Raw genomic sequence first — 26042 nt, 5'->3', positions numbered from 1 at the left:
GGGAAATGTAGCAGGTGCTGAAAAGAGTATAAAAGATGCCCAAAAGGAATCTCATAAATTACAAACAATTAAAGAAATTAAGAAAGGCAAAACTCAGTTGTCCCCCCAAGAATGACAGAAAATAATTCAAATACTTGGGTCAGGGTTTCAAAAGTTTTAACATCTTTTTTCCGAAATAAATACAAGTATGGAAGCAATTGATAGTATCTATGATTTGGATGATACCATTATCATCTCAAACTCCACTAACAAAGAAGATTACTTCAAGGTAAATGCAATAACTGGAACAGACTGGAACGCAAATGGTACAAAAAGTTTTGAAATAAATAATCAACAAACTTATTTGAATCGATCCGAAAGTTTCTTGTTGTGTAAATTTACATTCACTAACCCTGGGGATAACACAAACGCTACACTCGTAAATGATTTCTTCTGGAAAATGTTTGATAGTGTTCGTTTGTACATTGGAACACAAGAAGTTGAAGCAGTTGATCATGTCTCTGCTGTATCTGAAATGATGAAATTTACACCAAAAACATTCAGTGATAGAATGGGAAAGGTGGCTGTTGAAGGTTTTATTCCTGATATGTCAACGGGAACAACCACAGACCCTGGATATACTCAAAGGAAAGGAGCGTATACTGCTGATACAAAAGCAGTCAATAGTTTTACTGTGGCAGTTCCTCTTAAAGGTATATTTGGATTTTGTGATCATGATAAAGTTCTGTATGGTCTTAAAATTAGATTTCAACTACAAAGGAATGATAATGAAAATAGATTACTTTTTGGAGTTGCTAGTACTTTTGGTGATCAGAATAAATTTGTAATTGATGAAATGAGTTGGTATATTAGTGAATATACTCCTAATCTTAAAACAGAAGACATGTTGAATAGAAGACTTAACTCAAAGAAACCACTCAGTGTATCATACCTCAAAAGAAGATGTCAACACGTTAAACTAAACCAAACCACTTACACATGGAATTTGGGTGTTCTGGAAGGAAAGCCACGATATCTGTGGATCATTTAAAAAAAAACAGATGGCGATACTGCGACTGCGAATAATGCATTGTGATAATGCTAAGGTGAAACAACTTTGTGTTTCTCTCGATGGAACATTTTATCCATGAGATACATTGGAAATTAATTGGGGAAAAAATGATTTTGCTGAAGCATACAAGTCTTACCAAAAGGTATGACAGCATTTAAAAGTTTGTATACAATCTATGCGTTTGACCTGAGTGCTCAAAAGGAAACTATAAAGTCAAATCGAGTGGATACTTCCCTATACATTGAAAGAGGAGAGAGTGAAGAAGTTGATACATATTGTTTGCTTTTGGAAGAAACAGAATTACAGATTAATACAGATAATGGTGTTATGATTTGTCTCACATCATTTTTTGTTCAATAAATGAGTGGCAAAGTACCAACTGGGGTATATGTTAATCAAATCAATCTTCATAAACTATCATCTTGTGTTCAAAATCAAAAGCCTTGTACGATTAACGTTAATACAATTCAGAGAAGAGGAGCAGTAAGAATTGATGTTTTGCTCACAAGAGAACAGGTTAAAATCTTGAATGATACTGGCTCACTTAAAATTAAAATGACAAAACCAATGTTGAAAAAATATACAATAAGAGAGATGAGTGGAGGATTTCTCCCATTTCTAATTCCTTTATTTGCTGGTTTAAGTGTGGTTGGAGCATTGACGGGTGGTATTTCAACAGCGGTGAAAACTGCCAATGAAAGGAAGGCTCAACTCCGAGCTCAAAAAGAATTGGAAAGACATAACAAAGAGTTGGAGAAACAAATTAGTGGAAGTGGTGTAATTGTAGATTTTGCTGAAAAGCTTGAAGGTCTGCCTGATAAAGCGAGATTGTTTGTTGGAGATATGCTTTCTTCGATCGCACAAGCAAGTGTGAAATTAACTAAAAGAGGTGATGGATTATATCTTTCTAATAAATAAATGAGCATTCATGAGTGGTTTAAAGAATTTGGAAAGAATACAACATCAAATTTACAACTTGTCAAATGTTGTTGTTGTTCATCTTTCGGCTGCTCCCGTTAGGGGTCGCCACAGCGGATCATCCGTTATGATCCGCATACTGATTTGGCACAGGTTTTACACCGGATGCCCTTCCTGACGCAACCCTGGTCGCCTCTTACGACACAGGGATCAGGATTTGGGTTTCGCCATAATTCCGGGCTGCTCTACACCCTGCCCAGTGCAGAGCCCCCGTCCTCAAGCGATCCTCCAACCCAAGCCTCCGAGTAGCCGGATTACAGGCGCACGCCACTACGCCCGGATAAATTTACAACTTGTCAAATATTGTAAGAAATTAAAAATTCATAATGTGGTTATTTTTATTAGAGATGAATTAACAAACATGCCTAAACATACAAAGAATATTATTATGAACTTAGAAGATAATATTGGGAACGGTTCTCATTGGGTTTGTATTTTTCATAGTCAAGACAAATATTATTTTGATAGTTTTGGTCTTCCACCACCTGTTGAAGTCATAAAATTCTTACAGAATGGTGTTTATCAAACATTTCAAGTCCAAGAATTAAATTCCAAGTGTTGTGGTCAATTATGTCTGTTTGTGTTATTTCAACTCAACAAAAAATAAATATTTTATGACATTGTTTTTAATCTAATATAAATGACATGTTGGTAAAGATGGTTCTATCTTTGGTGTATCTCAAGAACTGGATATTAATTTATCAAATTATTAGACAAAGGCACAGGCTGAACGACATAAATATAATATAACCAAAAATATTAATATGAAAAATGCTTGTAAATTAAAAAAATTATCCAAGCCCGACTGACACGAATGACTTGGTGAGATTAAGTGATTTATCACAATATATATCCTTAAATAATACGGCCGTGTATTCCAAAGATACAGAAGTGTTGATATTATCTCCAGGTCATACAGAATTCACAGTTCGAATTAAAATACATTTTTATAAAGAAGGGCGCATCGTTTGTCTGAGAATAGAACAATGGGGGTACGATACGAATGATTTAGGGTATAATTGGTCATTTAAAATTGACCGAGAAGACCTGGAACAATTAAATCAGTCTCGTAAGGAAGAATATTATCCACTTGGTATTGAGAATGAGTTTTGTGGAAGCACGATTCGTAAACAACAAATAAAAGAATTTAATAAGGGTAAATATAATAATGGTTTTGCCCTAGTTTATATCATGAAAACAGAAAAAACAGGATTATATATAATAAGTAAGGAAATACAAAATGATTTAACCTTTGGAAGATGGGGAGGTGTTTCGTGTCATAATATTATTTTGACATATATTTCTAATACATAAATGACGGCAAGAAGGCTTCAAGAAAATTATCATTTGTGTGTCCAAGCATACCTCTAAGAAAAGGGTATTCGGTATTTTAATAAATATGTTCTATAACATAAGAATGAGGTATTTTCAATAAAAGATTGGCATTATGCTGATGTTGATAAACCAACAACTTTGGATTTAATTAGAATGTTAAATCATGAAAAAATTATAAAGTTAAGAAAACGTAAGGCTCTTTAAGAAATTCAAAAATATTTTTTATTGGTTTCCTGTTGTAAAAAAAAAAATATTTTGGATACAGGAAAAACAAGAAATCCTGATGAATATATGTATGATATTCTATGGGGTGGAAGCGATTCAAGGATAGTAAGGGACGAGGAAGGAGTTGAAGAAGAGAGAGAAGGAGGAAAGGGAGAAGAGAGAGAGAAGAGAGAGAGAAGGAGGAGAGGGAAGAAAGAGCGAGAATGAATAAATATGAAAATATGGAAACCAGTGAGATGAAAAAAAATATTGGAGGTATTACAGAAAATAACTCAACCCACTGAGGAGGAAAACAATGAATTGACAAGTCTATTTGCAATATTTTCGATAAGACGATTGTCATCGGCAAGATATTGATTTTAATTCAAGTTTTTCATTTTTTTCTTCAATAAATGGAGGAGAGAGTGAAGGCATTTCTTAGGATTCTTTATGTTTTAAAAATTAAGATTCAAATGTGCATGTTGGAAACTAAAAAGGTTTTCGCACTCTTTCGGAATTTTTCTAATAAATAAATGAGTTATTGTCTCAAATGTAAAGAGAAGTAATACTAAAAATATTTCATATTTTAAAAGTAAAAATAACAGGGTTATAGAAAAAAAGGTATATGTTCGGTGTGGGATTCAAAAAAAAAAATCAATTTATCTCCAAACACAAACTCGGAGGAGATGTGCAAAAGTTTTTATCAGGAAGTAAATTTACAACTACTGGAATACCAGGGGAATCACATCTACCAGGGTATTCTTTCTGTGGTCCCACACACTTGGATAAAAGATTAGATGAGGCAGACAATCCCAAATCATGGAGTGAGCCCATCAATAGAGTTGATGAAGTGTGCATGAGACACGATATTGATTATGGGAATACCACAACTTTGGAAGAAAAGCATGAAGCCGATAGAGAAATGATTTTCTAATTTGTCTCTGATACAAAATCCAACCTTGAGAGAAAAAGTTGATAGGTTCATCATGAAGAAGATGTTCAGTGCTAAATTGAAACTTGGACTTGGAAATTCACAAAACTTATAGGCTCTAATGATGTCATTAAGATTGAAGAGCAATTAGCTGATGAATTACATAAACCAATATTCACAAAGTTTCAGAGAAGGAAGGTTTATTCCAAGGAAGTAGATTATATCTGCTCTGCTGATTTGATTGAACTCAATAATGATAATGCGTACAAGTATGCTTTAACCGTTATTGATTTGAGGAGTAGATATGCATGGGTTGTCCCTTTAAAAAACAAAACAGGTAATACTCTTATGTTAGCCTTTCAACAGATATTTAATAAAAGTAAGAGAAAACCTAAAAAATTGTGGACTGATGAGGGTCGAGAGTTTTATAACAAGACATTTACGAAATTTCTAAAAAATAACAGTATTACATTATACAGTAGCTTTAATGAAGGGAAGGCCGTTGTTGTTGAACGTTTTAATCATACCTTAAAAGAGAGACTATATCAAAAATTCACAGAACTTGGTTCACAACAATGGTCATCTTTTATTCAGGATATTGTGGATAAGTATAATGACACGATTCACACGTCAACGAATATGAAACCATCAGAAACATTTACAAAATTAAAATATGAAAAAGAGATTAATGTCAGAAAACCTAAGTTCAAAGTTGGTGATATCGTAAGAATATATCGGTTGAAATCTCATTTTGAAAAGAGTTATACTAAACGATGGAGGAACAAACTTTTTAAAATTGTTTATGTTATAGATATGGTTCCTTGGACTTATAAGATATATGATTTAGAAGGGAAAGAGATTTTAGGTTCATTTTATTCACAGGAATTACAAAAGACAAAGATAAATTGAATTTTTTTTTGACTCTGCCCCTTTTTGACTCGGCCCACACAAGCTCCACCCACACAAGCTCCATCCACACAAACCCCACCCACATAAACCCTACCCACACAAACCGCACCCCACACAAACCCCACCCCACACAAACCCCACCCACATAAACCCTACTCACACAAACCCCACCCCACACAAACCCCACCCCACACAAACCCCACCCCACCCAAGCTCCACACAAACCCCACCCCACACAAGCTCCACACACAAACCTCACTCCACACAAGCTCCACCCACATTCATCATATTCACATAATTAGTGATTAGTTAATTAGTTCCCCACACACAACATGTTTATTTCATTAAAAAAATTGTCCACCCATCCATACAAGCTCCACCCGCACATTCACCCATCCACCCATCCACCCATCTATTCACCCTTCCACATCAAACCTCATCCACATAAATCCCTCCCACACAACCCCCACCCCCTCATCCCCTCTCTGCACCCCCACCTGTGACCCACCTCCTCCATCATCCCACTCCCCTGGCTTCCCCACACACACACACACACGGGGAGGGGAGGGGTGGGATGATGGGGTGATGGGTCGTTGGGGGGGTGGCGCACTCCCCCCCCTAAATGTCCTTGATTCGCTTTTCGTAGTTCAGAATCAGATAATTGTAAGGAAAGCATTTATAATGAATCAACATTGATAATATTAAATATTCAGTTGTAAAAACAGATGATATATCCAAGCAGTCTGCTTCAGATGTCTTGAGTGCCAGGTCAGATTCCTGCAGACGATTAACTTGTGCACTTGGTTCATCCAGACAGGTGTTTAAACTGAAAAATAAAAAAAAAATAATGTGTTAAAACTCAGGAGACATATTGACAGACAGAGACAGATATAGAAATGAACACAGAGACAAGCAGATATACATGCACTCACACATGCACGTGCACGTGTGTGTTTCTCACCTTGAAGTCGGATCTTTCAAGATTATAGGAGATAACAACAATGTCTTCCAGTCGGTAATTATTTCTCTCATTTCTCCCCTGAAAATCCAAATCTCTTGTACAAAATCGGACATCTCTGCCTTGACATTGTGTAATTCGGATAATTCATTTTCAACATCGGCGATCAACGATGTTGTTATTGGAGACAATCTGTTGAAAAAACCAATATATATTAGTCATACAGTGATTTAATTAATAATCAGTTGCTTCACTGTGATTCTCAGAGGAAGAACACAAACAAACTTACCGATATTGTCATGGATTCTCTTCTTCTTCAGACGAAAGATCGATCATGTTTCAATCGTTTCTCAATAGGACAAGATGAGAAAAATTATAAAGCTTTCAGCCAAAGTTTATGACTGATGACTCGTTTATAAAACAACTTGAGGAAGTAAAATTGCCGAATGTTGGAATTTTTTAGGCCGTGTCCACACGGGGAAATGACGTTTCGGGCAAGACAGCTCAGCATGGGAAATGCATGGGCGATTCATTCTCAAGCACTTATCCATTTTTAACACAAAATGAAAATGCTTTGAATGATTTTTGATAAAACTTACGTTTATTAGCCTGTTAGTGTTCTGATTTAAAATATAACCACGAGGCCTTATCTCTCACAGAATACTTCCTCATCTTCACGGCACGAACTGAAAACACTTAAAAACCTTCCCCCATTCGTTGGTTCACCTAAGAGTGGAGTAAGAGTCAGAGGGGGAGAGAAAATAATTCTCCTCTTTTTGTTCTAATGGGTCTCGAGACAGAGAGCTCTCCCTATACATTTGTGTGGCAGAAAAAGGGGTATCTTAAAAATATATAAAGATTCAAATGTTTTATTACCTTCGCATTCTGCGAAAGGTTATGTTTTGGTCGCTGTGTATTTATTTATTTGTGAATATGTGTGTTTGTTTGTTATTCGCATAACTCAGAGAGTATTAAACCGAATTGCATGAAAATTGGTGGGATGATTCGTGATTATCCAAGGACGATTTGATTAGATTTTGGGAGCGATCGGGTCAAAGGTCAAGGTCATGAAAAGGTCAAAAACAAACTTTTGAGCATAACTTCGTTGATAAGACAGCTATCGACATGCAACCAACGCCATATTGTTCCATGACGAAATACCTTTCGGGTACGTGGTGTCAGATTTGACGTGACGTCATCAGAAGTGCGTCAAAATGACGTCACAAGATGACGTAAATTTTCAATTTTCGACCTCATCAGTTTTGATCATACTGTTTTGTAGGACTTACCTTAAGGACGTCACACACCAAATTTGACGTCGTTCGGACTGACCGTTATGACGTCATTGACGTTTGAACATAACGATTTTCAATTGTGGCTAAAATGTCCTGATATTTTATATTCAAATATCTATGTAATTTGTAAAGGAAATTGTCCCAAATCCAGGCATTATGATCAGTACCAAAATATCTGCTTATTTATGAACAGGTTTTGCAAATTAACTCTATGGTCAAAGTCAAGGTCATACTCAAGGTCAAAATATACTTGTAGGCATAACTTCAGATCTAATAGAGCTATTGACATGAAACCAACGTTAAAATGTTCCGTGAAATAAGAGCTTTCAGGATGGTAGTCCGCGATTGGTAGTGACGTCATTGGAAGTGCGTCAAAATGACGTCACAAGATGACGTCATTTTTAAACTTTCGATTTTTTTCAGTGTTTATCATTCCATTTTGTTGGACTGCCCTCAATGACGTCTAATACCAAATTTGACATCCATCGGACTGATGGTTGTGACGTCATGGACGTTTTTAAATGACTTTTTCAAATGTGCCCGGAAAAAAGTAGCGGCGGCGAAGGTATGCGCTCTACCGAGTGCCCGTTCTAGTTTTTAAATATTTTATATGGAGATTATTGTGCAAAGAGGGCTGTAAAAACGGTCATTTTTATTTATTTATTATTGTGCAAAGAAAATGACACTATTGAAGGAATTTGAGAATGAACAAATCTTTATAGGTTCAATGAGTGAGCTAAACAATATGCATTGGTTATTTGAAAAAGAGTGTCCCTCGGCTTACATGTTTCAGATATTTCTTTAGAATCACCTTTAACAAATCACATTACTACTTTACTACTTGAACAAATCTTTATCTTATTGCATTGGTTATTTGAAAAAAAGTGTCCCTAGGTTAAAAGGGGAGACTAATAAATATGCCTTGGGATAAAAAGGGAGTTTACTTTTTTGGGAAAAAAAATATGAATCGCTGAAAATCCCCCATTCACTTACATGGGGAAAAGTGAGCCAGAATCAGTATATTCACCCTACTTCCATAACATGATGCTACCACCACCATGCTTCACATTCGAGATGGTGTTCTTTGGGTGATGTACTGTGTTGGGTTTGTGCTAAACATAACGTTCTGTATTCATGCCAAAAAGTTCCATCTTAGTTTTGTCACACCACAAAACATTTTGCCACATGGCTTCAGAATCCCCGGAGTTTTTTGCATACCTCAAATGGGTCTCAAGTTGGGCTTTTTTGAGTAATGGCTTCCTTCTTGCCACTCTACCGTACAGACCGGACTTGGGGAGTGCTTTGGATATTGTTGTCTCGTGCACACAGTGACCAGTCTTTGCCAAAGAGGCATGTAGCTCTTTCAAAGTTGCCATTGGCCTCTCTGATCAGTCTCCTTGCTTGGTTATTCAGTTTGGAGGGACAGCCTGATCTAGGCAGGGTCTTGGTGGTACCATACACCTTTCCCATCTTAATGGTTCTCTTGACTGTGCTCCAAGGGATATTCAAGGCCTTTGAAATATTTTTGTACTCATCCCCTGACCTGTGCCTTTCCACAACTTTATCGTGGAGGTCTTTTGCAAGCTCCTTGGTTCTCATGGTTGTCTTTCCTGTGAAATGCACTACCCTGCAGAGGAAACTTACAGGAACAACTGATTTTATTCTGAAATAATCAGAATCACTGCTATTTAACACAAGTGGAAGCCAATTTACTTGGTATGTGATCATGAAGGTGATTGGTTACACCTAAGCTAAGTTACAATTGCTATTATAAAGGGGGAAGTAATGGGGGAGACACTATCCAACCAAGATATTCTCGTTTTGTATGTATAATGAATTTTCTGAAATTTGTATAATTTGTTTTTCATTTTGAAGTTGTGGGTTACATTATGCAAATAAAGGTGGAAAAAGACTGATTTAATCCAATTTAATTGCAGGCTATAAGGCAACCAACAAAAGGTGAAAATTTTGAAAAGGAGTTTAGAATTTTTTTAGGCACTGTTTTCCACACATCCAGCAACAACATTACCAGTGTCTAGCCATTCACTATTGTGTTGAGATGTCAAGCCATCAATCATGCCAACAGTGATGCCTGCCATGCTGGACTGTGCAAACTATCTGTCTCTTTGAGACTTGGTTTCAAATATAATTTCTGTGTTTGACGATAAGGCTGAGAACTTCAGGACATGGCGTGCGACCTTCAATAACGTGATCAGAGGAGTACCGCGAGCATCTGATGAACAGCTTGACATCATGGTTTTGCATATGGCTGATGATTCAGAATCCAAAGCATTCGTGGAGCGTCTTAACTGAGTCTAAACTTCCAACCCTGATGTCGGTTTGGAGCAGGTCTGGAATCTCTCTTTCAAGAAAGATTTGGCAGCGATGAAGTAGTTACACAATCATTGCTATTCAAGCTGGAACTTTTGCCTCCTGTCTCTTCTTATGACCACAAAACTTTGCAGAAGTTTAATGACACCATTGAGGAAATGGAGGCCGCAAAAAATGACGGTTCCCTTTCCGGACTTGCAGCTTTGGATATAGCTATGTTCCTCAAACCAATCGTAGCGCAGTTTCCACCTGACCTTGCCAATCGTTGGAGGATGCAGAACTTCAAGTATAAAAAACCCACAATGTCACCTTTCCACCATTTTCGATGCTCGCATCCTTCATTTGGTGCAATGCAAAGATTCAAAATGACCTCAGTCTGATTGTTTCTTTGGGAGATGATGACTGATCACGTTCTTCAGCGACTAAGGTGAAAGCTCCACTCACTACAAAGAAGAGAATGCATGCCTTCACCACCGACACTCGTTCAAAGGTCAGAGTAAGCAAGACCGGTGAATTGCTGCCACAGATTGTCGAGCAACCGACTGCAGCAGTCGTTTCGCCTTCTGAAAATCAGCATACCTGTCAAATGTAAGATCCGCAACAATTCTGCCCTATTCACAGGGTCAAATGTCTTCTTGCGCATTGCAGAACATTCAAAGCAAAAACATTGCAATCCAGACTCATCCTTATTGATCAAAGGAAAATATGTACCAGATGTGTTTTGTCAACTAACCATTCAGCCAAGTAGTGTCAAGTAAAATTGTGTTGTTCTTGCTGAGACAGCACCCATCATTTCTCAGCACTTCATGATGACAGATGCACAACCCTTGATGGACCGGCAGGGAGGCAATTCATGAGGGACTCTTCGAACCCTGAGAGAGTGTCAGAGGGTCTTCAAAATCATGGCTCGGTTCCACAGGTCAGGTCAGGTATGAGAACATGTGCTGGAGCAGCACATCACTGCATCCACTTTCCGCCGGTACTCCAGGGGCCTCTGTATGGCCATCCCCCAGGCAGATGCCTGGCCCATCCCCATCTCCTTGAGATGCTGATCAACCTGCTGCAACCACGAGGCACATGTTTGGGCCATTGGCCTCCTCTACTCACGAGGCTCCCTTGCTGAGAGAATCTGGTGAGCAGGATCAGTCAGGAAAACAAGCCACATGTCCATACAGCCACAGCTGACGCTCACAGAATATGCAGGTCACAAATCTCATTTGAGTCTCTCTCAGCAACTGCTCGTTCGACACAAAGTCTGACCAGCAATAGCCAAGGATTCTCCGAAGAGGCCTGGGACCAAAAGTCAAGTCTCTGTCTCAGATCCCTGGTCAGAGTCCAGGTCTCACATCCATAGACCAAGACTGGAAACACCAAGGACCTGAAGATCGAACTTTCATCGTCCTGCACAGGTACTGACAGCACCACACCCCATGATACAGTGAATCCATGACTCCCAGGCCCGACCCAGACGTCTATTGACCTCTGGCTTGCAGCCAGCAGAGTCATGAATATCACTGCCAAGGTAAGTGAATCTCTCCGTGACCTCAACATCCTGACCACAAATGGGTACAGAGAAGACAGCAGCATCCAAGATGTCATCGAAAGCCTGGATCGTCGTTTTGACCCAAGAAACCCGTAATCCCAGTGGCTCCAACTCCTTATTCAGAACCTCAAGGGCCATCAAAAGGAGTCTCTGCGAAGATAACTGCATCATCTGTGAAATCAAGGTCAGAGATCTTGACATTCCCAAACGATGCACTGAAGCTTGATCTCTCCAATATCCTCCCCATAATCCAGTCCATTCAAGCGCTGAAAAGTGTGGGGGCTAGTACACACCACTGACAAAGTCCAGTAACGACTGGAAATAAGTTGGAGATGGTATCACCATATCTCACAGCACTCAGTACCAGAGGATAGTTCAGACATCAGATTAATCAGTTTTGGTGGCACCCCACAAATACTAAGAATCCTCCAGAGGGCATCCCGATTCACTGAATCGAATGCTTTGCAGAGATCAACATCGGTTGCAAGCAGCCCCTGCCAAAACTCTCATTAGCATTCGGTGAGGACCCGAAGGGCAAGGACACGGTCAATCGTTGACCCCTTTAGTGTAAAGCCTGACTGCTCTGAGGGCGCTGGTGCTCAAGCAGATTGTGGCGAACCCGATCAGAATTATCCGATCAAAGACTTTGCCCGGCACTGAGAGCATCGCCACTCCTCAGTAGTTGTTGCAGTCCTGGCGATCACCCTTCCCTTTCCAGACAGGGACAACAAGGCCCCTCTTCCAGTCAGTTGGGATGATGACTGTGTTCCACATAGAGCTCAGAACTGCATGCAACGACATGAGTACAGCATTTCCACCAGCCTTGAAAAGTTCAGCATGGATGCCAGAGATCCTAGGAACTTTACCTCATTTCAACCAGTTCACCACAGCCTGTTTCTGCAAACGAAGGTGGATCACAGTTCATTGGAGGGTCCGCAATGGAGATAGTAACACCCCTGACATCCAACTCAACAGCTGCTGGATCAGCCACCGGTACAGCCGCTCAAAGTAACCGGCCCATCGGGCCTTCACTTTGAACTCCTTTGTCAAGAGCCCACCACACTCCGCTGTAACTGCAGTACTCCGAGGGATGGGCTTGGAGGAACGCAATGCGTGAATTCCCCTGTAAGCAGGATGAGAATCACTTGACCACCAGTGATACCCAATGCCCTCACCGATTCCTTGCACATACGTCTTGTAGATACTGTTACACAACTTCAGTACAATTTCGAACATTTATTCACATACAAGACATTTAATATGCGCACATAGGAGGTTCTGAACAGACAAATGCATTCCAGAAATCTCAAATACAAATGGAGAATCTTAGTCTTTATGTAGTTTCAGTAAGACAGTTTTTTATCATCTCTGGCACTGGTGCCAACTTGTCTGGTGTTGACATTAACTTGTCTGGTCTTGACATCTTCCCAGCGAAGCTTATCTTCAGGTCTCCATATAGCCCCAGCTTGACCTGGTTGAATAGTTGTAACATATATTTCAAATCCAGACATGTTAATCCTTCCTTAATACAAAAAAATGCACAGAATGCGAGAATGACGTCAAACGCCAACTCTAATGGTCATTAAAACGGTTTCCATCCCGAAAATGGGAAGATATGTTGTCTTGAAGCGACTGGAGCTTCGTGAATACATCTGGATACCTTCTTAAATCCACATTCCAACTTGTTTGTGTCTTGCATAAGAAATTTCTTCACGTAATTATGAAATGATAGGCAATTCTTCTTATGTTCAACTTATTGGCAAAGTTCAACCTGTTTGCACTTTTAATATACAGGTTACCTTTCCATACAAAGGAGAAATATAATTATGTTAATTCCAAATTCCAAATACAATCATAAAACTTGGTATTAAAATGAAATATTAAACATGAAATAAAATGTACTCAAATACGATATGATTATTTTTTAACTTTCATCAATTTATTTATTTCATCACCTTCAAACCCATTATGATAAAAATGTATCTTCAGCCTCCTTGTCCACCCTCAGTGCATGAACAGTTTTACACCTCAACTCCCTGAACAGCTCAGCTCTGCCATTAAGTCTGGCACTGTGACTGGTAAATGGTATCCAGTGTTCCTTGAGAGACAAAATTCTTCTTCGCCCGATGTTGTTCCAAGACATCCACCGGCAACATCAAAGACAGTGGTCTTGAAGGCACTCCTCAACTCCTTTAGGATTCCCCAAAGCACTCAGACCCTCCCCCCCAAATGCCCACTCAGCCTGTTCGCAAATTCGTCAGTTACCCCCTCATTCTTGAGCTTGCCATCATCGAGCCTCGGCTGGGATGGTAACACTCTCCTGGATTTAAGCTGAAACTTCAGAGTTGCTACCACAAGCCTGTGGTCGGTATTGAGGAACTGAGCACTCTCATTGACCCTTCAGTTCTGGATCATCCTCCAGCAACCATCAACGAGCATGGGGTCAGTCTCCTTTGCCACACCATCAGCGTTGGAATACCAAGTCCATCGATGAGCCTGTGGGTTCTGAAATCATGAACCAGCCATCCTAAGTCAATGACTTCTTGCAAAGTCAAGGAACTTGGTGCTATTATGGTTCACAGTTCCAGACCCATGGGGACCAACATGTCTCATAACCATCCCTATCAGTTCGTCAATGCATTGAAATCCCCCAAGACTAGAAGAGTATCTTGCCTGGGGCACTGATGAGCCACAGACTCGAGCGTGGCAAAGAATGCGTCCTTCATGGTGAGATCACTCACCTGAGTTGGAGCATATCCTGAGACCAGAGAAATGACACCCAAGGAGTGACAAATCCTTTGTCTCATATACTTGTTGACCAGTGTTACCTCATTTACCATTGGAATCAGCTTATTGGACACAGCTACAGCAACTACTTGGGCATGGTAACCATCAGAGCGACCAGACCAATAATACAGTAGGTGTAACCACCCGCCATGATCTCGCCATTATCCAGTCTCCGAACCTCAGAGAGTGCTGCAATACCGATGTCCAAGTGCTTGAGCTCAGATGTTAACAGACAGGTGATCATCCACGCCGGGATAGGACATTCCAGGCACCCACCCGAAGGGACTGCTTCAGGTTAACCCAAGGAGACACCATCTGGTAGACGACACCTCAGCACCATCCCAACACACACAACCACAATCTGACTTGGGAAGGTTACCCCGTGGTTTTCCACCTCATCAAAGAGTGGGGGTCCTGAAGGATTTTCCCTAATCCCCTCATCCGGTGAGCTACCCTGCACAGGAGGTACTCCCATGGAGTGGGTTTCCATTTTTTTTGTGCTTTTTTTGTGTTTTGCGAAGTGAAGGGTTTTACTGGAAGGGAAGGAGTGCAAATCATGCCACCAACCTCCTAAAAAAAGGAACCCAACTGCAGTAGGACGTCCACAGACATAGCTCAGCACTAGATATAGATGGCCGTTGGCTCACAAGGAACTCCTCCTCCCTTTGACAGGTTCTGTTTTTATTCTCCTGGGTGTCCATGTCATACACCATCCTCACCAGAAAACCTGGTGGGTTTGATGGTTTAGTCGCCGGCAACTCGACCATGAAACTGGTTGGTACAGGTTTACATGATACTTCGAGCAAGTCACAGATCTGATATGACCTGACCTGACAATCGTGAGGATCCACCCTTGCTGATTAACAGGTGCATGGACATTTGTGGTAATAGTGGTACCAGGGAAAGGTCTTGATCAAAAATCTGTCTTGTGAAATTATTCTTTGCTTGTAATCCTGAACACTTTCTGAAAACTTGTGCTGTGTTGGATGACAAGTCAAATCGGTCTCTGGTCTGCAGTGACCTCTTTGACAACTTCAACGTGCTAAATAATCTCGTCCCCAACAAACTCCAAACCTGCTGTGGAACTATGGCAGCCAGTGGTATGCGTGTCAGGAATGATGGTCATCAAATTTTTCGATTGGAATCGTTCACCTGCCGCTCCTGAAGCTAACCGAGTGTAATGTTATTCCTTTTAATTCCTCTGAGATTCCGACACTGGAGGTCGCAAGGCTCCACTCGCTGAAATGCTGCCTGAACCTTATAGTGCTGCAGAATGGTGCCACATAACAGACCAATTGTGCATTTTGGGTGATAAGCACAAAAATTGGCACAGATGTAGCTTTTAATGTGCTGAACATTTCTAGATATGGGGCCATTTCAGTTTCTTTCCAAGATGGCCGACAAATTCAAGATGGCCGCCACTGAGTAAAAAAACTGCTTTCTGACTTGTTTGTAATATTCAAATGTACTAATTTCATATTTTTCATGCTCTTTAACCATGATATTGCATAGTTAGTTTCTTTACTGATGTTTGCATATTTCAACAATGCAACAATTTAAAAAATGGCGCAGAAATCCAAGATGGCCACCATGCTGAAGCAGTTGAGGAGATCTACCTCTCTGAAAAGGAGGTAAAAAGGGTCGTTTTTGCTGAATAACATCCACGCTACTTGATATATTCTTTCCATGCTTTGAGTCGCATATTGCTTCATATATTTAAACCAAATTGCATCGTTAAACCAAATTGTTGCCTATCTCATTTGCATAACTAGAGGGGGAGCACTTGGTGGAGTGCAAAACCTCCGCCGCCAATACTGCTGGGTCACTTAAGTGAACCTGATATCCTATTCATTGTAGGTCAAAACGGATCAGACTCCACTGAACCAAGATTGAATAAGCTTAACTAGATCGATGCGCATGTAGAAATGCGAAAAAAAAAAATCGAAAATTTTTTGAAAAAAAAGTTGCAAAATATCTTTTTTTTTTTTCTCTAACAATTTTTTTTGGGGGTTGGAAATCACTTAAAACGTGTAGCAATGCAAAAAAAAAAATTCAAATATTTTTCAAATAAAATCGAAATTTTTTTGAAAAAAGTTGCAAATTTTTTTTTTTGGACCAAGTCCAAAATCTAATGGCATGATCCTCGGACCATACCTAACCCCCCCCCCCCTCCACCAAGTTTCGTCGAAATCCGTCCAGGAGTTTTTCCGTAATACTGTTCACAAACAAACAAACAAGCAGTCATAGACTGGTACTTACGAAATCGTCAACTTGACCTCTGAACTTGTCTAATAAAAGCTGTCTCTAGAGAAGGTCGCAACGGAAACCAGAAGTTTCTATGATGATTCTGTACCAAACCATCAAAAATCGAATGTTTTGGATGTTTGACCTCACTGTGACCTTGACCTTTGACCGATTTTGACCAAAATCTAATCAGCGCGAGCCATCAACCTCCTGAATCACGTGGTCTAATTTGACATTGGAAGCTTCTTCCGTTCTCAATTTATAATTTTTTGGATGTTTGACCTCACTGTGACCTTGACCTTTGACCGATTTTGACCAAAATTTAATCAGCGCTAGCCATCACCCTCCTGAATCACTTGGTGTAATTTGACATTGGTAGCTTCTTCCGTTCTCGAGTTATCTGTACCAAACCATCAAAAATCGAATATTTGACCTCACTGTGACCTTGGCCTTTGACCGATTTTGACCAAAATCTAATCAACGCGAGCCATCACCCTCCTGAATCACGGGGTGTAATTTGACATTGGTAGCTTCTTCCGTTCTCGAGTTATCATGCCAACAAACAAAGAAGCAGTCATAGACTGGTACTTACGAAATCGTCAACTTGACCTCTGACCTTGTGTAATAAAAGCTGTCTCTACAGAAGGTAGCGACGCAAACCAGAAGTTTTTACGATGATTCTGTACCAAACCATCAAAAATCGTAACGTCGACCGAAGCAAAAATCTCCATTTCTCCACGCAATTATTTTATCAGTCACAAAACCGGAATATTCGGCCATCCACCAACAATCTTTACACAATCCGACGGCTTAGCGAGTCAGGCATGCGACGATAACCTTTATTGGGATAAAAAAAATGACTTTTAAACACCATCTTTATCGAAAACACCGTCAGCGCGCACACGCAAAACCTTTTCGTGGTCAACGCCGCCTCTGCTCAAGTGCACTGCACCACGTGACGACCTCTGACTCGCGAGTGAAATATTTTTTATACAATCTTAAAACGTCTCCAAAACATCCGATTTTTAGCAGAATTTCGACAACCGAGTTTTAAGCATCCTAAGCGATCGCAAAAACCGAAGACAAAATTAAAATCGAAGTTAAAACGAACTTGTAATGTCGAGCAAAGCAAAAATCTCCATTTCTCTACGCAATTATTCAATATTATTTTTTCAAAGTCACAAAACTCTATTCCTCACTCTCCCTGCACTGCTCTCACTCCCCCACACCCCCAGGAATACCTCTGGCTTCGGCTTCCCCTCCACTCCCACCTCATGTTTATATGTGTACTGTACCGTCCACCGAACAGTGATGACTCCATCTACACCTCACTCTCCGAAAACATGGACCATCTTCTATCTTCTCATCCAAACTCTCTCTTCCTCTTATGTGGCGACTTCAATTGTCATCACGCCAGTTGGCTAGGTGTGGGTACCTCTCTCACCTGCCATGTGACATCAGCAAAAGCTTTCTGTGACTCATTGGGACTGACTCAATCGGTCAACTTCCCGACCCGGATCTCAACCAATGGTACTCCATCTCTTCTGGATCTGATTTTGACAAATTTCCCTGACAATATCTGCTGCTCTTCCTTCGCTCCAATTGGTTCTTCTGACCACGTCCTTGTTAAAGTGGACATCTCTCTGGCTGTTATCAGAGAACCACCTCACCGCCGTCGAGTCTGGCATTTCACTCAAGCCGACTGGCAGGGTCTCCGAGCAGCCATCAAACTTACAGACTGGTCTCCTATCACTACTTTCTCAAACATCAACTCATCCTGGGAATTCTTTCAAAGAAACTTGCTCTCCCTCATGCACAGATTTATCCCCTCTCGTGTTCAGTTGTCTTACCCTTCCTCCCGCCCTTGGTTTACTGAAGCTTGTGGCGAGGCAGTTGTCCTGAAACAACTTGCCTTTGCCTCATGGAAAGCAAACCCAACTGAGGGCAATCTCAGTTCTTTCCACAAAGCTCGGAACAAGTGTGTAGCTACCCTCAGGAGAGCCAGAAAACAACATCTTTCTCATCTCAAGTCTGAACTCTCAAACCTCTCTCCCTCCTCAAAATCCTGGTGGCGTTTAATCAAATCTGTTTCTGGTGTATGTTCCCCCTCCATCCCCTCCCTTACCTCAAATGGCCGCACTGCTGATTCCACACGTGATAAAGCTGAATGTCTAAACTCGGTGTTTGCAGCTAAATCTTGTGTCCCAAACCCATCACTATCTCTACCCACTTTACCCAGTCGCACCCAACTGTCCCTGGACTCTGTATCCTTTTCTCCTGACAAGGTGGAGAGCTTGCTTTCAAACCTCGAGTCAGATTCTGCAACCGGTCCAGACGGCATCAGCCCACGTGTCCTCAAAGCCTGCTCTTCTGCTCTTGCTCACCCTCTCTCTGTTCTATTCACCCTCTCATTTTCCCAAGGTCATCTGCCATCTGCTTGGAAATCTGCTAACATCACTGCCCTGCATAAAAAAGGTGCAAAAACAGATCCCTGTAACTATAGACCAATCAGCCTTCTCCCAATCATCAGCAAGGTTATGGAATCCATCATCGCTTCAGACATGAAATCCTTCCTCTTCTCCAATGGCTTGATTTCCAATCATCAATTTGGTTTCAGACCAGGTCACTCTACCCTAGATATGCTGCTACTGCTCTCCCATCAATGGATGGAGGTCCTCAATGCCAGACAGGAAATCCGAGCCGTATCCCTGGACATATCACGTGCTTTTGACACAGTCTGGCACCCTGCCCTACTCACCAAACTCTCTTCCCATGGTATTCAAGGCCATCTCCACTCATGGCTCGCAGACTTCCTCTCCTGTCGCAGTCAACGTGTGGCCCTAAATGGAGTTCTTTCATCCCCTCTTCCTGTGCAAGCTGGAGTTCCTCAAGGTAGCGTTCTGGGCCCTGTTCTTTTTCTGGTTTTCATCAATGATCTCTCGGACTCTCTGGAAAATCCTCTATTTCTCTTTGCCGATGACTCCACCCTCTGCCGTACCATCTGTCATCCCTCAGACCGGCAAGCAGCAGCTTCTTCGCTCACTGCAGATCTGGATAAAATCACAAACTGGTCCAACACGTGGAACATGTCTTTCAATCCAGACAAATCTCACACTCTCACTATGTCTCTTCGAAAGGACCGTTTACAAAACCCCCCATCCACTTTCTCAACAATCCTCTGGAAGAAGTCTTTTCTTTCAAGCTTCTGGGTCTCACTATCTGCCATGACCTTTCCTGGGAAAGTCACATTTCCAACCTTGCCTCAAAAGCCAGTCGCCGACTGGGAATCCTCCGTCGTGCAAAGTCCTTCCTCGGCCCTCTTGAGCTCCTGACCACTTACAAAGCTTTTGTCCGTAGCCTGATGGAGTACTGCTCTCCCCTCTGGGCTGGTGCTCCTGCCTCCCACCTTTCTCGACTTCACGCTGTCGAAACCAGGGCTTTTAAGATCATTGGCATCTCCCGCAATGAAGCTGAGTCTTTGGGCCTCTCACTCAATCACCGCAGGTTGGTCGGTGGTCTTTCTGTCTTCTACCGAATCCTCTCCAGCCTTGTCCCCCCTGCTCTCTCTGTGATTTGTCCCAACCACATTTCCACAGGGCGCTCAAGGTCCACCAACAACCCCCTTCTGGTAAAACTACCAAAATCACGAATCACTGCTCATCTTCACTCTTTCATTCCTCTTTTTTCCCGCCTTTGGAATAAACTTCCTCACTCTATTCTTTCCCATTCTTCCCTCCAGGCTTTCAAAACAGCTGTTCACCACCACCTCTTATCTTCCCCCATCCAAATCCTCGATCTTTTCTACCCCCGATAATCCACCCAAGCCCACTTCCTTCAATTCTCCTGCTTTCCTTCCTGAAAGTCCCTTTAATGTCCATCTTCCCCTCGCCATGTTCCCCGTCCCATCCCCATCCCTCTCCCTTCCACAGTTCACCTGTGTCTGTTCCCCAATGTTTTGTCCCTTCCACTCCCGCCCCTCTTGTCTCATGCCTCCTTGCTGTGAGTTGTGTGTTAGCTCTCATACGAGCCTCGACCAAGGTATACAAAAAAAAAAAAAAAAAAAAAAAAAAACCGTAATATTCGGCTATCCACCAACAATATTTACATAATGCGACGGCTCCGCGAGTCAGGCATGCGACGATAACCTTTATTGGGATAAAAAATGACTTTTAAACACCGTCGGCGCGCACACGCAAAACCTTTACGTGGGTCAACGACTCGTCTGCTCGAGTGCACTGCATCATGGGACGACCCGTGACGCGTCGAGTGAAATATTATTTTATACAATCTTAAAACGTCTCCAAAACATCCGATTTTTTACCAGTATTTCGCCAACCTAGTTTTAAGCGTCCTAAGCGATCGCAAAATCCGAAGACAAAATTAAAATCAAAGTTAAAACGAACTCGTAACGTCGAGCGAAGCAAAAATACTCCATTTCTTCACATTAATTTACGGAATTATGTTTGACCTCACTGTGGCCTTGACCTTTGACCGATTTTGACCAAAATCTAATCAGCGCTAGCCATCACCCTCCTGAATCACGTGGTGTAATTTGACCTTGATGCCTTCTTCCATTCTCGAGTTATCGTGCTTACAAACAAACAAACAAATAAACAAACAAACAAACAAACACACAAACAAACAGAAACGGAAGTCATCAATATACTTACAAAATCTAAAGATTTCTTAAGTAACAAGCAGTCATAGACTGGTACTTACGAAATCGTCAACTTGACCTCTGACCTTGTCTAATAAGAGCTGTCTCTGGAGAAGGTAGCAACGCAAACCAGAAGTTTCTACGATGATTCTGTACCAAACCATCAAAAATCGAATGTTTGACCTCACTGTGACCTTGACCTTTGACCAATTTTGACCAAAATTGAATCAGCACTAGCCATCACCCTCCTGAATTACGTGGTGTAATTTGACATTGGTAGCATCTTCCGTTCTTGAGTTATCGTGCCTACACACAAACACACACACACATATACACACAAACACACACACACACACACACATACACACACATACACACATACACACACATACACACATACACACATACACACATACACACATACACACATACACACACATACACACATACACACACATACACACATACACACATACACACGTACACACACAAACAGATGATGGAAGTCATCAATATACTTACGAAATCTTTAGATTTCGTAAGTAACAAACAGACAGGGGTGAAAACAGTAAACATCCATCTTCGATGGCGGAGGTTAATAAAAGGGGAATGCAAACTCTCCCTTCCTATAATAAAGCACATTAGTTCTGCAGTTGGCAAAACGTTCATATGACATGTTGCTTTCATCTACGCAATGCGTCTTTAAGTTTTGGAATATTATCATGTGTAAATACAAAGTAATTGGACAAAAATAACCGTTTTTACCTCCATTTCTAGAGAGGTGGATCTTTTTTTTAATTTTTTTTGTATACCTTGGTCGAGGCTCGTATGAGAGCTAACACACAACTCACAGCAAGGAGGCATGAGACAAGAGGGGTGGGAGTGGAAGGGACAAAACTGTGGAAGGGAGAGGGATGGGGATGGGATTGGGAACATGGCGAAGAGAAGATGGACATTACAGGGACTTTCAGGAAGGAAAGCAGGGGAATTGAAGGAAGTGGGCTTGGGTGGATTATCGAGGGTAGAAAAGATCGAGGATTTGGATGGGGGAAGATAAGAGGTTGTGGTGAACAGCTGTTTTGAAAGCCTGGAGGGAAGAATGGGAAAGAATAGAGTGAGGAAGTTTATTCCAAAGGTGGGAAAAAAGAGCAATGAAAGAGTGAAGATGAGCAGTGATTCGTGATTTTGGTAGTTTTACCAGAAGGGGTTTGTTGGCGGACCTTGAGCGCCCTGTGGAAATGTGGTGGGGACAAATCGCAGAGAGAGCAGGGGGGGCAAGACTGGAGAGGAGTCAGAAGAAGACAGAAAGACCACCAACCAACCTGCGGTGATTGAGTGAGAGGCCCAAAGACTCAGCTTCATTGTGGGAGATGCCGATGATCTTAAATGCCCTGGTTTCGACAGCGTGAAGCCGAGAAAGGTGGGAGGCAGGAGCACCAGCCCAGAGGGGAGAGCAGTACTCCATCAGGCTACGAACAAAAGCTTTGTAAGTGGTCAGGAGCTCAAGAGGGCCGAGGAAGGACTTTGCACGACGGAGGATTCCCAGTCGGCGACTGGCTTTTGAGGCGAGGTTGGAAATGTGACTTTCCCAGGAAAGGTCATGGCAGATAGTGAGACCCAGAAGCTTGAAAGAAAAGACTTCTTCCAGAGGATTGTTGAGAAAGTGGATGGGGGGTTTTCTAAACGGTCCTTTCGAAGAGACATAGTGAGAGTGTGAGATTTGTCTGGATTGAAAGACATGTTCCACGTGTTGGACCAGTTTGTGATTTTATCCAGATCTTCAGTGAGCGAAGAAGCTGCTGCTTGCCGGTCTGAGGGATGACAGATGGTCCGGCAGAGGGTGGAGTCGTCGGCAAAGAGAAATAGAGGATTTTCCAGAGAGTCCGAGAGATCATTGATGAAAAACAGAAAAAGAACAGGGCCCAGAACGCTACCTTGAGGAACTCCAGCCTGCACAGGAAGAGGGGATGAAAGAACTCCATTTAGGGACACACGTTGACTGCGACAGGAGAGGAAGTCTGCAAGCCATGAGTGGAGATGGCCTTGAATACCATGGGAAGAGAGTTTGGTGAGTAGTGCAGGGTGCCAGACTGTTTCAAAAGCACGTGATATGTCCAGGGATACGGCTCGGATTTCCTGTCTGGCATTGAGGACCTCCATCCATTGATGGGAGAGCAGAAGCAGCATATCCAGGGTAGAGTGACCTTGTCTGAAACCAAATTGATGATTGGAAATCAAGCCATTAGAGAAGAGGAAGGATTTAATGTCTGAAGCGATCATGGATTCCATAACCTTGCTGATGATTGGGAGAAGGCTGATTGGTCTGTAGTTACAGGGAATCTCCCCAACTCCCCAACTCCCCAACTCCCCAACATGGAATCTCCCCAACTGTTAAGTGGATAACTAGAAAAGCTAATGTATCCTTAATGAAGTCAGGTTTTCTTCAAATTATAATTCTTTTATTACTATCACATGTAGGCATGGCCCCTACTATGATTTGTTTTTCAAGAGAAACGTCTATCAATATGGTGCACATTCATCTTGTTTTAATAGATCTCAGTCATCGCATCGCAACAAGATTCAGCAATGGTTTTTTAGCATTCCATTGTTGGTTATATATTGAAACAGCAATCTAGCTCCAGGCACAAAATGATGCTGAATATTGCTTCATCATGTTATTGACGCTCAGTCTCTGTGACACTTGCAATATGTTGTACATGCCATCTCTGCCTTCACACACTTGCACTGGCACAGGCATCCAAGTTCCACTTTGCAGCCGCACTTAAGAAGTTCTTTGCACGATTTGGATGCTTCAGGCAGGGTTGTCCAAAGAGGTTCCCACAACTGTGAGGCCCCTTTAAACCATCCCCAGTCAGCGGGATCTGGTAACTCTGGATCTCGCAGTAATGCCTGCCCCCAGCAATGCCCTGCCTGATATGCTGCCCGCTTTGTGTGTTGACACAGTGCAGCTGAAGTAGGTGGAATGAACTCAATGGATCTCCTCTTTTGAGTAAATAACTCTCTTCGGGCATCGTCAACACTGTTACAGCAGCTTGTCCGGTCATACTTGACGACAACAAACTGTTCAATTGTTTGCATTTGTTCTTTCAATGTCTCGTCTGAAGGAGGTACTCTACCAAGAGTCGCAAAGACTTCTATGACATCTGTGAAAACCTTCATTGTGTTCCATGCTGTTTTCTTTCCTCGGTTCAGAAAGAATGACGTATGATCACAACCGGTGAAGGCGTGGAACATTAGCAGAGACAAAGATTTATCTGGACCAAGGGTATGGGCAATGGTGTGTGCTGGTATGAGTCTGCAATTCTTTCCTGTGCCAAATAATACCCATATTTCACTCAGGTTCGTTTGGTTGAACAATGATATTGCCAAGACAAGCACGTCAGTGTCCACAGTACGCAACATGACTTTCTGGTATCCATTCGCAGCAGCGTCTGCTGCATGGAGTAGTAGCCTAGTGTCGGCTTCTTCGTGTGCACATGGAGAAAGGCGACTGATGTCTTCTCTTGGGGAATTCAGCAATATCGATTTGCAAAACGTAGAGATGACCTTCTTTTCAGTTTGGATTGTCACCGATTGTTGTGCCAATAATGCAAAGAGTTCTTTCTTGTTTTCACTGACTTTGAGGAATCCTTCCCAATTCCCTGGGATCTTGCTATTTGGTTGAACACGTACGTCTTCGTGTACCTGTTCCTCGCTTCTTCCTCATTATTGCTTTGAGACTATTTGGAATATATTCATCCCAGACAATGTCTACTCTGCTGGCTTTCGTAAGCTGGGTCTGAATATAGGGCAGGAAAATGCACTTGGAGTATTCTTGGGAGGTTTTGGCAGGGCCTGGTTTCAACATGTTGATGATAGCGGCACCATCTAGGAGAATGACATCAACCTCAGGAACCTGTTCCGGTGGAGTAGGGTAAGTTTCCTCAAAGCACTTGACTAGGTCAGCCTTTGTCCCTGACTGCAACTCTCCAAATTTGGACAATGATGGTGGATAACATTGATTTTCATGGCAAAATAACTCCTCAATGTCTCCATCACGGACTTGACAGGACACGTACAACTGTGAGAAGAGGGCACATGTTTTCTTCAGCGATGTAATCTTCTGCTGATCATTGGACTTCAATTTAGACTGAGGGCAGCTGAACAATGGCAGTTTGTTTCTCTTCAGTGGGCTGAACAGAGACTTAGATCTGTTGCCCAGGCGCTCCTTTACAAAGGTAGCATACTGTTCCTTTCCAAGCATTTGTATGTTGCGAACTGTCGTCACTACTTCGTCTCCCACAATATCTCTTGTGTCAAAAACCAACAGATCACTGGTTTGTTCTTAAAATGGGTTAGCCATTTCCTCAATTGTATGACAGACTGAACGCACTTGTTTGGCAAATGTCCTCTGCACAGACTTCACTTGTTCATGGTGTTTGATATCCAGCCGCTTGCTCTGTTTCTCCATGATGCTTTCTACAGTCGTTAAATTCTCCGATCACTCGTGGCATTTCTGGCCCCGCCACCATCCACCGCATTAGTTGTGATATGTTTTCTGTAAGTCCTATAGCCCCTCCGTCGCCTTTCACGATACAATTATTTTGCTTGTGAGCTTGATCAATTGCTATGGAAGAAAATGACCGGTGGGTCGTCTTTAAGACAAAGTTGCCACTTTGAAACTGTGCTGCGACGTCAGGGTGCATCCTCCCAAGATTAATCATGTCACGCAAATGAACTGGTAGCCAACGGCTGTAGTTCAGGTGATCAATGGCGAAGAACCAGGGCATAAGCTGATCCAGAGCTTCAATGTAGAGCT

General features: G+C 41.9%; 1 protein-coding gene across 1 annotated transcript; it reads right to left on the bottom strand.

Annotated features, from left to right (window-relative positions):
- Positions 1–23908: 23908 nt before the first annotated feature.
- On the bottom strand, positions 23909–25487 carry LOC147032390 (uncharacterized). Its single transcript, XM_085850590.1, has 2 exons — positions 25048–25487; positions 23909–24896 (listed from the first exon to the last, which is right to left on the bottom strand). Exons 1-2 carry the CDS (start codon positions 25485–25487, stop codon positions 23909–23911), a joined length of 1428 nt encoding a protein of 475 aa, XP_085706716.1.
- Between the last annotated feature and the right edge of the window lie 555 nt (positions 25488–26042).

This window comes from Eptatretus burgeri, chromosome 2 (genome assembly GCF_056783735.1).
Source record: "Eptatretus burgeri isolate ZD-2024b chromosome 2, Ebu_testis_v1, whole genome shotgun sequence".
Classification (NCBI taxonomy): Eukaryota; Metazoa; Chordata; class Myxini; order Myxiniformes; family Myxinidae; genus Eptatretus; species Eptatretus burgeri.
Note: the sequence above shows the minus strand (reverse complement) of the source record. Positions and strands in the feature narration are given on the sequence as shown.

What these genes read in the sequence shown, in the direction of transcription:
- LOC147032390 (XM_085850590.1), bottom strand. Translation starts at nt 25,487, where the DNA reads ATGCTTGGAAAGGAACAGTATGCTACCTTTGTAAAGGAGCGCCTGGGC. An exon ending in ACCTCCCAAGAATACTCCAA is followed by an intron (nt 24,897 to 25,047) that starts GTGCATTTTCCT and finishes TCAACCAAATAG; the next exon opens with CAAGATCCCAGGGAATTGGG.